The sequence below is a fragment of the Monopterus albus genome, unplaced genomic scaffold, assembly GCF_001952655.1.
Source record: "Monopterus albus unplaced genomic scaffold, M_albus_1.0 scaffold131.1, whole genome shotgun sequence".
Taxonomy (NCBI): Eukaryota; Metazoa; Chordata; class Actinopteri; order Synbranchiformes; family Synbranchidae; genus Monopterus; species Monopterus albus.
The window spans coordinates 60781-77289 of NW_018128011.1; the positions used below are offsets into that span (position 1 = coordinate 60781).

General features: G+C 42.6%; 2 protein-coding genes across 3 annotated transcripts in view; both read left to right on the plus strand.

The window, feature by feature from the left end:
• The window catches only part of carhsp1 (calcium regulated heat stable protein 1), a 20427-nt gene extending 10801 nt beyond the window's left edge, over positions 1-9626 (plus strand). The window contains exons 2-6 of the mRNA XM_020613246.1: positions 4535-4688; positions 5512-5620; positions 6864-6986; positions 8671-8849; positions 9356-9626. Coding sequence (XP_020468902.1) covers positions 4595-4688; positions 5512-5620; positions 6864-6986; positions 8671-8833 — 489 coding nt within the window. The 5' untranslated portion in view covers positions 4535-4594 and the 3' untranslated portion in view covers positions 8834-8849; positions 9356-9626. The remainder of the gene's footprint in view (positions 1-4534; positions 4689-5511; positions 5621-6863; positions 6987-8670; positions 8850-9355) is intronic.
• Positions 9627-14140: 4514 nt separating this feature from the next.
• The window catches only part of LOC109967582 (neurabin-2-like), a 34003-nt gene continuing 31634 nt past the window's right edge, over positions 14141-16509 (plus strand). Inside the window, exon 1 of one of the 2 annotated variants that reach the window (XM_020613255.1) lies at positions 14141-14272. The gene's annotated coding sequence lies outside the window, so the exon portion shown is untranslated. Of the gene's footprint in view, positions 14273-14296; positions 15152-16509 lie in introns of those variants that run through there. The other variant, XM_020613256.1, reaches the window with a different exon arrangement.

The following is a 16509-nucleotide window of genomic DNA, read 5'->3' on the forward strand; positions in this document are numbered from 1 at the left end:
GGAAAGAGGAGTGATTGTGTTAAAAGTTTCAGTTCCTCACACGGTCATCCTGTTCTGCTGCCTCTTGCATTTCTCTCGCCACTGTCCTTTTGTGTGTTTTGTCACTTTGGCTTTGAAATACAGACAGTATTCCCAGTCTTGGTGTGCCTGAATCCTTTCAGTGAATTTGGATAGCTTGTTGTCTGTTTACTTCTATTTAGCCTTTATTTATTATTTTCAGATGAGATTGTAGCATTTCCTTTTCTTACCGTATGTCCGATTGGCTAAAAGGCAGTTTGTTTGAAATTTTGGTCTGCGTTGACTCCTAAATGGCTGAATTTTGCCATAAAGGTGTTTTGTCAGTTGAATTGGAAATTGTGGTTATATCAAATCTGTCAATGTTAACATTTTTCTGTAATGCCTTTTTCCTATTCTGTGAGTCTGTTTGTCTTCTCCCCCATGTCTTGCACAACGTCCTGCAACACACATACACTCCCTCATTCTGTAGTTGCAAGACTTCACCAAAGACCAGGATAATGGAGCAGAACATCTACTCTGGTGTGTCTGTAGAACAGGGGTGTCAAACTCAATCGCACAGTGGGCCAAAACTCAAAGCACACTTTAGGTCGTGGGCCGAACAGGATAAACATTTATTGAACAGACTAAAACTAAACGTTTTTTGAACATAAATATGAATCGAAACAGACAGGATACAATATTATTCCAAAATAAACTTGAACTTAAAATCAGCATCATGTAAGCACCGCAGTCAGAACAGACCGGCCTGATCTGGCTCAGTCAGAATTTATGATTGGAATGAGAGAGGTGGTGCAGTCCTTTTGATAAACTGTTCAATATGGAAATACTTGATCTGATCTTCTAATTGATGTGATGAGTTTCCCAAGATGGACGGAAATATGGCATCATGTTTTTCTCCAAGTGAGGAGAAAGAATATTAACATAATCCATCTGAAATTTATATACATTTTTTAAGTGCTTGAAGATCATCAGCAAAGTGCATATCCTGCAAAGAGGATCAATAAAACTAATGGAATGGTCAAAGCTGTTGTATTACAATATAAGGTGTGTGTTGCCTGATTCACAGCATCACCTCATGCACCGAGTAACAGGCAGGAAAATAGTCCATCTTAAACTATTTCCTTTAGCATTTCAGCACCACAGTGTTGCTATCTACTAACTAATTAAAATGAAAATTTAGCATAACTTTCTGCAATTTGGGGGGGGGCACCTAAATGTAAAAATTTACAACGAAGTAATTACAGTTAAACAACAGTATTAAAACCGGGCCCACTCCCACTCAGGCTAGCTAACAGGCTGACCTCTGCCAGTGCTAGCTAGCTAATTAGATCTGATGCTGGCAATAATAACTCAGGCCTGTTTCCAGAACAATAAGTGTTTATTGCTTTTGTGTGGACCTTGAGCTAATGACTAAAAAGAAACCTGAGCCCTGAGACTGAACCAGTTGGGAAGTAATGGTGCCGACAGTGTGCCTGTCTGAAACCCTAAACCAGTGAAGGGAGTGTGTCATCCTGCCTGTGAAGACTGTGGACACACAGCATAATAGCCATATCACAGTGCAGCGTTAGTCTCAGCAAAGCCATGGGCGTGTGTGTTGGCTTAAAAAGCTAATGTACTGTGTGCATATATATGCATGTGCACATGATTGTGTGTGTGTGTGCCTACATGCGTGTTGTGCCCCACTGGGCTGGTATTTGCTTTATCAGCAGGGTCTCCGGGTGGCACCGAGCACAGCTATTGTTTGTGTGTGTGTGTGTGTGTGTGTGTGTATGTGTGTGTGTGTGTGTGGGAATGTGCAGGGACAGGCATTTCCATGTTTATACAGAAGGAAACGGAAACAAAAGAAGCCTTTTCTTTGCTGGCCTCAAAGCCTCACATCCACTATTATAGTAGTCACTGCTATACAGTCCAGACCATAGGAATTTTGACAGTTACACATTTGGTTTTCTTCAGGCTCTGTGTCTCTGCACATTCAATTTGAAGTAAAATAATGGGTATTACATTAAAGTACCAAGTCTCAGGTTTATTGGAGTGCGTTTTTATCAACACAGGAAGAACTGTGCAGGGGTTCTAGCTTGTTCACACAGCTGCCAAAGTCGATGGGTTTAAAACTGTCTCCTAAATAATTATAGAGAAGCTGTGTAATGTTTTAATATTATTTCATATGTAGCTCAGAGCAGATCAAGAGTTGAGCATTGCCATTTAGATTTAGGTTGGCTGTTGACATAAGGAGTTAAGCTACAGCTATTACCAAGTGTATTAAGCACAGTTTTATAAAGAAAGTTAGTGGCTGCTGGTGTGTTTCTTCAACTTTTTATAAATTTTTTTATTTATTTATTTTTACAGATTTAATTCCGCATTATACTTCTGCATATATTTAGAATATGTTTTGCATATACACAACAAATGTCAGCTTGTTCTGTGTTCTCTTCTGTTGCTGTATTATATGAATTTGTTGCACCACCCATTTGGTTACGTAGTCATCAGAAGAAGAAGCTTTATTTTATTGTCATTGTAACATTGTGACATGTACAATGAAATTTTGTTTGGAGCCGAGGGCCCCAGGCTGCTGTGTGCATACGTGCCGCCACCACGGGCAACATGGGGGGGGTTCAGTGTCAGCCCTCTCACTCTCTTCATGAATGGAGACTGGAATGCATATTGATAGAACTTCAGCATCCTAGTATTAGACGTGACATTTAACGCACTGTCTAGTGTAACATAACTATAACACATGTCGGAATTGCAAAGCATATTAGTATTGTTGTTGTTTTCAAATCAACAATGGTTCTTGAACCGTCTAAGGGATGTGCTTTTGCTTTTCCTGCACATTTACGACATGATTTGGATTCAAAGTTGTTATGCATGGTGTACAACATGGTAATGATTACGATCACAAATTCAGTTTCTTGAGAGCAACATTAATGTTTACACAGAGGTTTAAATGATTGCATCAACTTTACTACTCATGGTGAAGTAAAGGATGGTCAACATTGACCCCTCCATGCCAGTGTTGGCGATTCGTTTCCCCTAACCTGAACCCCGACCTTATCCTAGGCATAACAACAGAGGGGGGCACTACTAGAAACAGTTTTTTAACAAGAGGAAACATATCTTAATGGGGGGACAGATTTTGGCACAAGACCAGCTTGTTACCTTTCATACAGAATGGTGTGGTGGGAACTTGGCAGAATAATTCCGCCTTGCACAGGCAGCGGGGCCATAAATAGAAAGGTGATGCTGTAAAAGTGACAGACTATCAGCCTCAAAGAAGTTGAAAATTTCTGCAACATGTTAAATTTCATATCCTTTCCAGGTGAAAGACAGGTGCTTCCTGAAACATGAATTCTGTCTAAAACATTACAGTATGCTTATCAGGAATGTAAGTTAGCCTATAGAATTCCAAAACACGACCATCACTATGGCCTTTTAAAGCAGCTTGCAGTGAAGACAAAGGCTTCACAGACTAAATCTGTACTCACCTTATCAAGTTTCCAGAGCCGTCTCAGGCATTATCTCCTGCTTATCTGACCTTTTTCCATGTTCCCCCCCCCTCCCTCTGTGCCAGTTGTAAGGACCCCTCTCCTTCCCTGTTGTTCTCAAGTAGCTGTTTTGTCTCCATGCCTGTTAATCAATCATGAGAGACAAGTCGTCTCTCATGATTGATTTAAATATCTTCAGGAAATCTAGCCAGGTTCCCCAAAAAATTGGATTTGTACTTTCAGTTTTTATTTTGGCTCATGTCCCATCTGCTAACACCACAAGTCAATAGCCCCTTAGTGGCTTGTTGTAAACCCCGCCCCCTCAGTGTTGGCAAAGGGGGACATGAGTCAAGTCGGTCACACAACCCCCTTTATTTTATTTGTATTTTTTCCCCAGCTTGGTACCTAATAAATAAAAGCATTAAATCCTGTTTTGGGAAACCTGAAAAATGGAAAATCTGCTCTTCCTTCTATTAGCAGCTACAGAAATATTGCGAAAATTGAGAGTCTTGGATCTCACTGACCTATTCCTGGTGCTTTTGTCATTGTTTTCTTTTATTATATTTATGTAACACCCCTCTCTCCCTCTGCCTCTTTTAACAATATAGCAGTAATGGAAAGGAGAAATCAATGGAGGTGTTCTTTTCTGCCTTTTCCTAATTGGTTGGCAGAGCTGGTGATGTAATGACCGATGATGTAGGTCTCGGGCCAAGGTGAACGAAGGGATTGTTCTCCCCCTCTGTCTCCTGCCAGGTCGCAGCATTGTCGGTCTGTCCTCAAATTGGTGTTGCCATGGTGATGAGAGTTCTGAGAATGCCACCAACAGGTCACTTATTCATTGTGTTGGGGGTGTTGTGTTTCAAGGCTGAGGTAGAGATGCTGCTTTTAAGAAGACTGAAAATACATGTTTTTAATGAAGTGAGACCAACACTTTTACAATTTTGTGAGTGTGTGTGTGTGCATTAGTTAGGAAGTGTTGAGTATGGGGGCATGTGGTTACAGTCAGCTAAAGATGTCTGTCCTCCTCTCTTAAGGTGGTTGACAACCTCTGCTGAGTGACCCCCTATCGACCTCCACGCGCTCTCCACCTCTGCATGATGTCATCTCAGGCTAAGCCTGTCCCAGGGCCACGACCAGTGACCCCTCCACTGGTCTCTCCAGGATCTCCACGTTCCCCAGAGTCACCAGGTAAATGCTCGCATAGATCATTTGTTATGCTCTTGATTCCCCCCCCCCGGCTCTCCGACCCGTTTCTGCTTTTTACAAATCCATGCCTGTGCACTCTGAAATTCTAATTTGCAAACTAAATAGCGCTTGAAATTTGCAAAACTTTTGCCACTGACAAGTTTTCATACAAAACCCACTGGAGGAATCTGAAAGCGCAGCCCGAGAAATGAGCGCACACATGGCCTGGACCACGCTCTCAAATCTGATTGTGTGATTACAACCATGTGCCTGCACGCTCTTAAATACTGAGTTGCAAACCGAGTAGCACTCGAAATGTGGTTTGTGCAGCTTCAAATGTTTTGGTAGGGATTTACCTCCATACATAACTCTCTGTGATAATTACAACTGGCCTTCAGACAGAAATACACAAAGTGATTGTTGTTTTGTTGATGCATTGACCTGTGAGGTGTACAGGTCTGCCGCAGAGGGCAGGTTGTCACATTGTTATGGTGTCTTCACCTGTTATTTCATTTGTGTAAAGAAGCAACTGAAAATGCCACGTGTATCAGACGTGACCCCAGGGCAACAAATGAAGGTAGTTAGAATGCACTGCAGAGGAAGATGGACAAGGGAAACAAGCTGAATATTATATAATATATTGTCTAAGTTCACTAAGACACAATTATTGTTTTCTTTTTTTCTTATAGCAGCAGATGCTGAGTCACAATACTGGGGATTTAGTCTGACGTTGTTACCCAGAAGTACAGAACCAACACAGCGATGTTCTCTACTGCACTGTTAGTTGTAATGATGTGACACAGTTTTGTTTTATTTTTTGCAACAGAGTCCCTGCAGGCTCCAGCCTGCAGACGGAGAGCCCGCTCGCCCTCCCCCATGAGAGGCTACCTCATCCCCAGCCCTCTGCCCACACGCAGGAACAGGACCTGCTCAGCGTGAGGACACACACACATACATATGCTACATTTCCACTAATGGAACCTAATGAGTGTATACCCTGTACTTCCCTTAACCATCAACAAGCATAGCCTCCGGGGTTGATGTGGGCTCTGGATGTTGCAGTAGGTTCCTACAATGGAAAAATCCCTCTACTATACATACCCTAACCTGTACCCTGAAAGGTCTTAACCCTCAAACAGCACTTTGAAGTTGAGCAGACCAGCCAAATGTCCTCACAGCGATGGTTTATAACTAAAATCTGTTCACACAAACATAAACACATATATACTCTAAAATCACATGAGATGAAACAGCTTTGAGACAGCGAAGGAATTGTAAGATTAGTTGATAATATGTTTGCAGCATAGCAAAGGAAGCCTGTTGAATTCATTACTTACTGGTAGCACCCATGGTGCTGTAGCTAATCTCCCTGGATGTGGACAACCTCGATCAGCTTCCAGACGAATCCGAGCCGACCTGCAGGCACAAGGTGCAACAGTGTCAGCTCACACTATCCGCCGCCATCTGAATGACTAGGGATGCTACGGTAGGAGACACAGGGGGCCCCGCGGCTGACACAAACATAAAAAAGCCAGATTGGAGTTTGCCAAAACATAGCCGAGGAAGCCATGATCCTGGGAGAATGTCCTGTGGACAGATGAAACTAAAATAGAGTTTTTTGGTTGAGCACATCATTCTACTGTTTCCAGAAAATGAAACGAGGCCTTCAAAGAAAAGAATTTGGTCCCTACAGTCAAACACAGTGAAGGTTCACTGATGTTTTGGGGTTGCTTCGCTGTTTTAGGTACTGGATGTTTTGACTGTGTGTACGGCATTATGAAATCTGAGGACTACCTGTGAATTCTGGGGCACAATGTAGAGCCCAGTGTCAGAAGGTTGGATCATCATCATCAGAGGTCATGGGTCTTACAGCAGAATTTGTAATTGCAACAGTTTTCTAGAGGAAGTGGTGCATTATATGACAGAAATGCAGGGGTGCTGATATTTTTGGCCATGACTGTACATTACAAATTGAAACCATCTCTTATGTATTGTCAAATGATTGTAAGCCTTTAACGGGATCATAACATGTTAGAACCTGAGACATTTTCACATGCTGGTCATCAAAATGCCATATTTTCAGGGCATAAAGCTGGATGCTCCAGCTCTTGCTTTTTTTCCCCCTGTCATTCTCCACTTCTTCCATCCCTCCTTTGATATTTCTGTCTCTGTATACAGGACGGCTCGTGCGTCAGAGGGTCCAGTATTTACTGGTGTGTGTAAATGTTTTTCCCGCTCCAAAGGCCATGGCTTCATCACGCCATCGGATGGAGGGAACGACATCTTTGTCCATATCTCAGAGTAAGTGGGTGTGTTCTGTGAGGATGAGTGTGTGTGTGTGTGTGTGTGTGTGTGTGTGTGTGTGTAGGTAGGTATTTCACTCCTCCTTATATGTTTGTATGACTATTCAGGCTCTCTGGAAATGATGTGAATAGCAGTGTATCAACAGTTCAGTGAGGCTGTTCTATGGGTGAACCTTGATGATGAATGTGTGTTCCCTCACCATCTAAGGTGAGATGTATGAGAGGGCTGCTTTGTTTCAATCACTGTCATCAGACTACAGGAGGGTTCTGTGTAGGGGGAGGGAAACACACACAGGGATGACAGCAGCTGCAGGAGTGTGTAGGAGGGCAGCAGAATATCTGATGACCTTCACCACGGTACCTTGTTATCAACCACAGGCTTGAAATACAGTAGACATCAGTGGGGTAGACACACATGCACACACACTTCAAAAATTAATACTCATAAAACACAGCAGCACAATGGATACTTTGAAACGGGATAAAATAAAATGGTTCACAAAGTCTCCGTTTCTGTCTTTGTTCCTTGGAGTCAGCATTGTTCTTGTTCCTAACAAGATGACATTTGTGTGTCTGGGCAGCAGTGGAAGAAGTTTCCAAATCCCTTACTTTAGTAAAAGTAGCAATACAACAGTGTAACAGTCCTGCACTCAAAATGTTACTTAAGTAAAAGTGCAAAAGTATTGGCATCAAAACAAAGTACTAAAAGTACTTTTTTAACTGATCTGATTCTGAAAGGTAACTAGTAACTAAAGTTATCAAATAAATATAGTGGGGTAAAAGGTGCAATATTTGCCTCTAAAATGTAGTGAAGTATGTATGAAGTAGCATAAAATGAAAATACTCAAGTAAAGTACAGGTACCCCAAAATCGTACTTAAGTGCAGTACTTGAGTAAAGTACTAAATTGCTTTCCACCACTGCAAATGAGCTGGCTTTGTGGTATTGAAGGTGGTTTGATAGATCCTAAATGGTTGGGGCATGCCCACACTCAGCTGGCTAAATCCAAAAAGGCTCTTCGTGTCAAAGCGACACACAGTACAAACCCTAAATGACAGGAAAACAGCTTTCAGTCTCAGACTGTGTTGGCGTTTACAGTGAATTATGACAGAAGTTAGTTTTTCTTTTTGGTGGAGAGCAGTGTGTCCAGCTTCAGCCACGCTGCGGAGTCTCAGTTTTGAAAAGCTGTTTTCCAACGCTACAGGGCCAAAACAAAGGAAGAAAAGCGTAATGTGGGCGTAATGTTCTGTGTTATTCATTAATGAACTGAACTGGACAGACCATGTTGTAGCTGACGAGCAGTTACAGGTTTAGATATAGTTTTTTTTCTCATTACATTTGTATACAGCTTGTGAAGCTGTATCATGTAAGTGACCCAACATGAAAATCAAGCAGTCATGTTCACTTCTCGTCAGTGCTATGACCCTAAGTATTAGTTGAAGCACTGATTCTGCTGCTTAGAAAATAGAACTGGCTGGAATATAAACCATTTCCTTTTGTCTCTACCGTGTAACAAAAAGGTGTCTTTTTGAAAGAGAATGTCTGAACATGGACAGCTTGTCCAACAACAAAAAGACAAGAGGGGGCAAATGACTTCAGTACACTGATGATGGTATGACAGGCCAGGCTCCCACTTTGCTTCCACTAACCTTAAATCTCGTTCTTTCCATGCCCCTCCCCCAGCATCGAGGGAGAGTACGTGCCAGTGGAAGGTGACGAGATGAGCTACAAAGTGTGCTCCATCCCTCCAAAACTTGAGAAGGTCCAGGCGGTCGAGGTGACCATAACTCATCTCAAACCGGGAACCAAACATGAGACCTGGTCGGGACACGTCGTCAGCCGCTGAAAGCTGAACCTTGCAGGTGGTGGGCGGGGTCAGCGAGTTCAGAAGGGTGGGATGGGAAGGATAGAAGTAACAGGGATGGAGGTGGAGAGGGTGAGGATGATGAGCAGCTGGGGAGAATTGAAGAGGAGTGCTGTTAGCAGCTGGGTGCAGCTATCAGTCCTCCTTGTTTAATGCTCCTCTGCAGCTGCAGTGTCAGAGGAGACGTGTCCGACACCCTGACGTGACTCGTCAAGGTGTAAATCAAACCATCTCATAGTCGACTTGTTAAAATGTGAGAGGCTCTCTCTGGCCTTCCTAGGAGATGGGTAGGCTATACTATATCTTATGAAAACATACAATTGGTTTGACCGGACATTGAAAAACAACTGTTCCACTGTAATCTAATCATAAACTTACAACATTAGTGTTCTTGCTTAGATGCCCTGTGTTGACATTGGATAGTACATTGTTTGAAACTGTTCTTAATGTGATGAGTAAATTTTCATTTCAGCTACAATTGTTCATGTTCTGAAAAACCTCTAGGCATTCCACTTTGCAGCGTTGGAGAGCAACCTGCTGTGGTGACAGCAGAACTTACGTGGAGGGTTGAAGAGCAGGAATTGTGCTGATACTATAGGAGACCTCCATGCTACGTAATCTAGCACCATGGGGTTATTTTGCAGGCATCCTATGTGTGCTTGCATCTACCCAGAGGACGTACAGCTCTGTTTGTGCCTATGTAATCAAATCTGTTGTCTGTGTGTGACCACGTGTGGATGGCTGTATAAGTTAAATAAAGCATTTTCAGCTGGCACATCTTAGTGGATTCTGCTTTTTCGTTTGTTTTTTGTTTTTTAATCAACAGGGGAGTCAAGCTTGCCTGTTTGTTTTTTAAAACAAAAATACTTCAGCATGACATTACAATCTGGTTTGTTTTAGATCACTTTTTCTAATTCTCTTCCTTTTCAGCTACATGTGTTTAACACCTTTCCTCTGAAAATTCATAGGAACCTCTCATCATTTACATGTATTGCTTTTACATACGTATACTTTTTACTTTGAACCAGGCTTCGACTGTTGCTAGTGTCACAACTAGACTACATTATTTTACTCAGCAAGACGATCTAATTTGATCTTTGTCTGTTTGAGAAGAAATGCTATTGTAACCAAAGTGATAGCTGTTTCACATCCTGTTTACACACTGATTATCAGAGTATCTACTAGGTAGCTAACATATTTTACAGAATAGAAACTCTTTTGCTGGAAAGGATTTTTTAAAATAACATTATGGCATCTATTATTCAATTAAAGTTAATAGCTTTACATTTAAAAACCTCTTGGTGTTGTATCTTTGTTGACATGACTGTGAGATACACAGTCTAAATCATCTTACAGATGCTGGAGGAGGATTCAGTGATGGATGCTGACTTCTCATGAAGAGGACCCAGGCTTTCCCTAAATGATCAACTTGTTTCCTGAGCTTAGGCTACAACAAACCACACAGGAGAAGTTTGGTGGATGGCAGTCCCACGAACTGTCGACCCAATTCATTGAAGCTATGGGCAAGTGTAAGTAAACATGGGCATGTTATCAGATCTGCCCAGCAAAACTGATTAAAGTCCTAAGTGTGATTTGATTCACTAAGGTCTGCTGCCGTCTTCTGTCCACATTTGTCTACTACAGCAGATGGCTCATTTGAGAGGTCATAATGTAAATTCTGTGCATGGTCATCTATCATTTTCTCCAGCTTTACTCCATCCCTCTAGCTACAGTAAGTGCATTACCAATGTCAGCAGCCCTGTAACTGTAGGAGTGGGTGAGACTTGTTATGCATCTATGCTCCCTATGTGCTGCATTAATATCTCATATTACAGTATGATGATTAATGTTGCAACAGTTCAAAGTCCCTGTAATACACAAATGAGTGATTTATGGATCAACAGGCTCACAACGAAGCAACAGCCCATTTGGATGGCACCCTCATAACTAATAGTAGTGTACTACTGTGGATTTGCCTGGAGAGGTCAGCAGAAAATACATTTCAATTAGCTCTACCTTGATTTTCTATAGCATTATTAATACCTTTAAATAATAGTATAATCAATATAAAGAGCTGTGTTATTCCCATTGAGAAATATGGAGGTATAGTCACTTACTGTCCTCTAACTTTGAACTTGGAAGCTTAACATTTCTCATTTATTGCTTGTTCATTTCATTTTATTAATTGTTAGTGTCCTAATACGTCTGAGTTCATGGTGGTACCCCAGACACAGCTCGTGATATAATCATAAGTAATAATATAACTGTTCTTGTTAGTAATGATCACTCTAATAAAGAACTGTAGTCCTACATGTTGATGTTAATAATAGTTTTTTTAGCACTTTGAATTTGCATTGTTGTTGTAGTTCCTAAACATGGCCGCTGGGGGGCCGCAGTGAACCTCACTGATGACTCAGGCCAACAACTGCACCTAGTGCTAAGACAGATACAATACTATAGGCTACCACCGCTTCTGTTGAGAAGTCATAACATAAAACTAAAGAGACGTGTACTGCACCAGAAAATGTGGTTGAATGACTGATAGAACTGTGTACAACAGATCTAGTTACTTGCTCCCATTGAAGAGGCTCATAGTGTAACCAACTATCTACAACAGTAAATACACTTAATGATCCATCAGTAGGCCTATTAACAATCTAATAATATTGTATGCAATGATACTGTATTAGCAGCACCTGTCCTTTTACCCTCTAACTTCATGTGTCCATTTCGCAGGACAGTTTGTTTTTAGCAGTTTTTAATTTTATATTTTTGTTTTAAAGCTAATTTCATTGTGGTACATTGCATATAATGTCAATTAAAAGCACACTAATGCCCAACAACATTAACTATTTATTATTATTAAAGAGGTGTTAGGTTATAACTCATGGGCCTGCATCAACAAGGAATTGTGCAAATTTATGATTCCTGCAGTGTTTACATGTCTGTTCAGACTGAGTGTGCCAAAATCTTTAAGTTGTAGCCCAGTAGGCTGAATGGTCTACTCTTCTGTGACACAAAATCTACTGGTAGTTGTTGGCAAGTGACCTGCCATTAGGATTGGATCGCATATTTCTGTCCAAACTCGACCCACAACAGACCATAATTTCTAAATTTCTGTTCCAACCCAGCCCAAACTTGTTATTATTGACAGGTCCTGGCGACCTTGGTTTGGATATCCACACTCTACCTGTCATCTCAGTACAATTATCAAAGGCTGTTACAACTCACACTTGATCTTAATAGCTTATTAATAGTTTATTTTGTCTCAAATCATACAGGCTTACAATTTGTGTGCTAATGTAAGGTTGTACTACTGCAGGTAACTTTTTTTTTAATGAAGAATTGTTGGGAAGAGGGGTGTCCTTTTTTTGATTTTGAGCACCTATCCCCCAAAATATCTGTGAATGACCCTGCTTGAGACTCTTTCTGTAGTGCTTCTTTGTAATTCAACTTCACTCCATTACTCCACTACATTCATTGTGCAGCTGTGGTAGCGATTGTGTTAGTGCGCTGCTCCCAGCTGACCAGCAGAGGGCAGCAGAGCTCGCCTAATCCCACGCTGCCATTGAACTGCCACTCACACTGCGTCGCCATCTCTGCCGAACACCTGGTTCAAGGCAGTCAGTAAGGCCTTATTTATGCTTCTGCGTCAAATTATTTGGTGCAGATAAACAGGATGCTAGTTTTATTGGTTGTGCTAGTTAAATTCCATAATGACACTAGCTTACAGCCTGTCGGTTGATCGAGCTCAAATGGTAAAATGTTAAATATTGACGATGAGGACCACTTAATGGGAGGACAACTTCTACACCTGATGGGAAAGAGGGATGGGAAGGAAAAGACTGGAAAAGATGTGAGGGTAGACTGAGAGAGGGGCGGGAAAAAGTGGGAGAAGAAAGGAGGAAATCAAGAGGGCATGGAGAGGAAGACAGGATCCAAGATTCAAGATCTTTATTTTCCATTTATGCATAAACAGACAATCTAGGCATATAGGAATTCTTGTGCAGCTCTCCTTTGGAGTCAGGTAAGGAGTCAAAAGCCAGAAGAACACTTAGTGTTAAAATAGAAAATATTACAACACAATACACAAAAATAGGTTATTAGTATTTCCCACAATGAACTTCAAACATCACACTTAGTGATTCACATGGTGGAGTTGGATATGTCATTATGTTCATGAGGTAGTGAGGGGTTATTGCACATATATTCTCACATTTTCGTATTTGCCATCAGTCTTACTGCGGCAGGGAAAAAGCTGTTGTAAAGTCTCGTTCCGTGTGTGATGATACTGTCCACCCTGCTGTGCCTGAGGCTGTAGGTGCAGTTTTTGTGTCTGAGCAGAGAGTGAGTTGGGTGGCGTGGATCTGTGATTATGTTCTCTGCCCTTTTATGACAGCACTGTGTGTACAGTGTGTCCATAGCAGGCAGTTCAGTCCCAGTGATCCTATCTGCAGTCTTTATGACCCAGCTTTTCCGAGCCGCCTGATGAAGTATAGCCACTGCTGGGCTTTCTTCACTGTGTTCAGTGACCAGCTCAGGTCAGATGTCACCTGACGGCCCAGGAACTTGGGGCTGTCAGCCCTCTCCACCTCAGTCCCTTTGATGGTCAGAGGCAGCAGAGGGGAGGGGTTCTTCCTGAAGTTTACTATTATTTCTTTTGTCTTGTTTATGTTGAGGATGAGGTCATTCTCCTCTCAGGTGGGAGTTGGGACGCCAAGGTCTGTCATCTTCCCAATCAGCCTGCCTGGGTGAATGGTGTTGAATGCAGAACTGTAATCCAGGAAGAGCATCCTAGCATACATACTGCTGTTGTCCAGGTGTTTCAAGGTATGGAATAAAGCCAGAGCCGTCATATCGTCCACTGATCTGTTGGGCCTGTAGGCAAACTGGAGAGGGTCCACAGTGTCTGGGACCATGTGGTTAACGTGTGTGAGGACCAGTTTCTCCCTGCACTTCATGGCGACTGATGCGAGCCTGAAGTCATTCAGAGTGGATGTGTCTGATGTCTTAGGGACCGGTATGATAATGCAGGAACTACTGCTTGGGTTAAAGACAGGTTGAAGATGTCTGCATACACACTAGCTAGTTGATCCCCACAGGCTCTCAACACTCCAGGGGGGACACACCGTCTAGTCCTGCCGCCTTATGGGGATTTACCTGTTTCAGGGCCTTCAGGGTGAGGACAGTAAAGGGGAGAAGAGGGATATAGGCCTACGGAGAAGAGAAAGGGCACCGACGAGTAGAGGTGAGGATGAGAGAGGGATGAGGAAAACAGATGATGGAGGGGGAGGAGTAGGAGAGAGGGAGGAGCAGAGGCGAGGCAGGCTCTCAGTGTGTTTGCTCGCTGGAGGACAATGGACTGTTTCCACCACGGATCCTAACGGGCACAAGGCTGTTTCCGACAAACTGGACGATAAGGTATGACTGATGGAGTGAAGCGGTGCACCGAGTCTCTGAAGGTCTCCGCCTTAACGCTGTAAAACCTGCGTTAAAATCTGTTTGTCTATGAGAAGAGAGGCTGCAGGAAGGAAGCGACGCAGCGCAGCAGACAGACCCTCAGCAGGGCCTGCCAACCGTCTATCTCTGGGTCCTAAACCGGCCGGTGACACGTTAGGACACGGACACAGCTTTAGGTGTTCACTGTTTATATGTCGGAATGCGGTGGATGTTAATGACGCGTTAAAATAACAGCTGAAAATGACACCCGGAAAGCCCAAGCCGCGCTCCGTCTTCCCCAAAGAACGACACGCAAAACTTCATTACAAAACCCTCAGTTTTAGATTCCCGTGCTGACCTGCAGAAACTAAAACCATTTCGGATGCGAACTAAACCTTGTTTGGATTTTTTGAAGTCTTCTGCTGAATTCGACGTATAAGCAATTTACCAAAGCTTGCTGCTTAATTAAAAGTACTATTTTATACTGCGAGTAAATTGTCGCTTCCCACTTAAGTGTATTCTGACGTTAAGGTGACAACATGCAAACCAGAAATTACAGATGACCTTTTAACTGTAGTAAACGCTGGTCTGCATATTACATGCACGCCGAATTAATGACTGGCACGCAGTGATGTGCAGCAGCTGTTAAGACTTACTAAGTGACGAAAGCATACTTTTAAAAAAAGCAATGTCACAAAAAAAGGTTGCTTTTGGATGGAAGTTCGGAGCAAGCAGCATGTGTTGACTCTGCCAACAAAGACTCTCTCTAATAAGCAGCAGGAGCAGGCAGCCTGTCTGCCAGACTGATCCATTGCACTAGGCCAGGCCTGGGAGTCTCCTCTACAGATGCAGGGGATTGTGGTGGGTATACATGGAGTCATTGTAGTTGGCACAGTGTGTCTTCTGTTGTGTCTATGACGCACACAAACACGCATTGACACAGAAGATGCTGTGCAGCCTTGGAGGAATCCAGGGCTTATTGCTTGTGTCTGAACATGCAGCATATCACTATGTTATTGCAGAAGTAAATAAATTGGTGACTGCTGAATATGCACATGCACACCCTCACAACTGTGAGTGGTTGAACAGAACTGCAGTCCTGTGTTAGAGAACATGACGAGACCAGGTCATCTTTTCCATTCGGACAAACCCAAACACTTGACCCGTCTTCACAAGTGTCATTCAGGAAAACACAGGGTAGGCTGAGTGGTGTAGCTTGTGTTTAGTGAAGGCGGGGGCTGATGAGGGACCTCCCATTTATAGATTGAAAGGCAATAGTTATTAGCCTCCATATGAAGATGATTGGTGCAGGCGCACACACACACACACACACAGTTGTTGTGCTGTGATGTTTTTATTTCTGGTTGTATTGACCTGCTATAATATTGGTAGGAGGAGGGTATGGGTAAATTCACTGCACTGTAATCCACTTACAGCGTCGATACAGTATGTGCATGGACAGAGGTGATTATAGAGAAATACAGAGGAAGTTCAGGGGAGCTGTTTAAGACAGGACTGTTAGTATGTGCTATTCTTTAATACACTGACTTCTGTTTTTAAGAGTCCAGTTGTAATTAATCGGAATGATCCTTTAACTCTGCTCAGCTTCCTCTCTTAGGTATTGTTTTAGCTTGGTGAGAGCAGTGCCGTTCATTAGAGAATGGTACTAAGATGAATAAAAAAACATCTCTGTTTTTAAACAGGAGACCCAAAGCACAGCTAGTGAAAATGATGACAGGGAGCAACCCCAAGCCGCAAAGGATTAGGGGTAGGAAGAGGCAGGCGGAGTTGTTCATAGAAGGACGAAATGAAATTGTGGCTGATGCTCGTAGCCGGTTTTCCTAACTGGTGAAGATGCCAGCAGAGAGGAGACAGATGGACTGTCATGCTGAGATGGAGTTATGGAGACTGGAGACACATTTTGTTTGTCCGTGTTGTGTATTTCGCATTTGTGCATGCCAGGTTGTGTTTATCGTTTAGACACGAAACCACCAGCTTCATCTGAACAATAACAGGAAAACGGCCAAGTGCTGTGTTAGCTGTGTGTGGGTTTGCATGTCTGACTGTGCAGAGGCATCTATAAAGGTTATTTGCTTTACTTAAGTTCACATGGTCAATGTGTGAGTATCTATTTGGCAAGACAGTTGTCACAGGACATACTGTGGTTGCAGTTTGTGTGTTTGTGTCTGTTCCACTGTGGTCAGCAGTGGGTCAAAGGT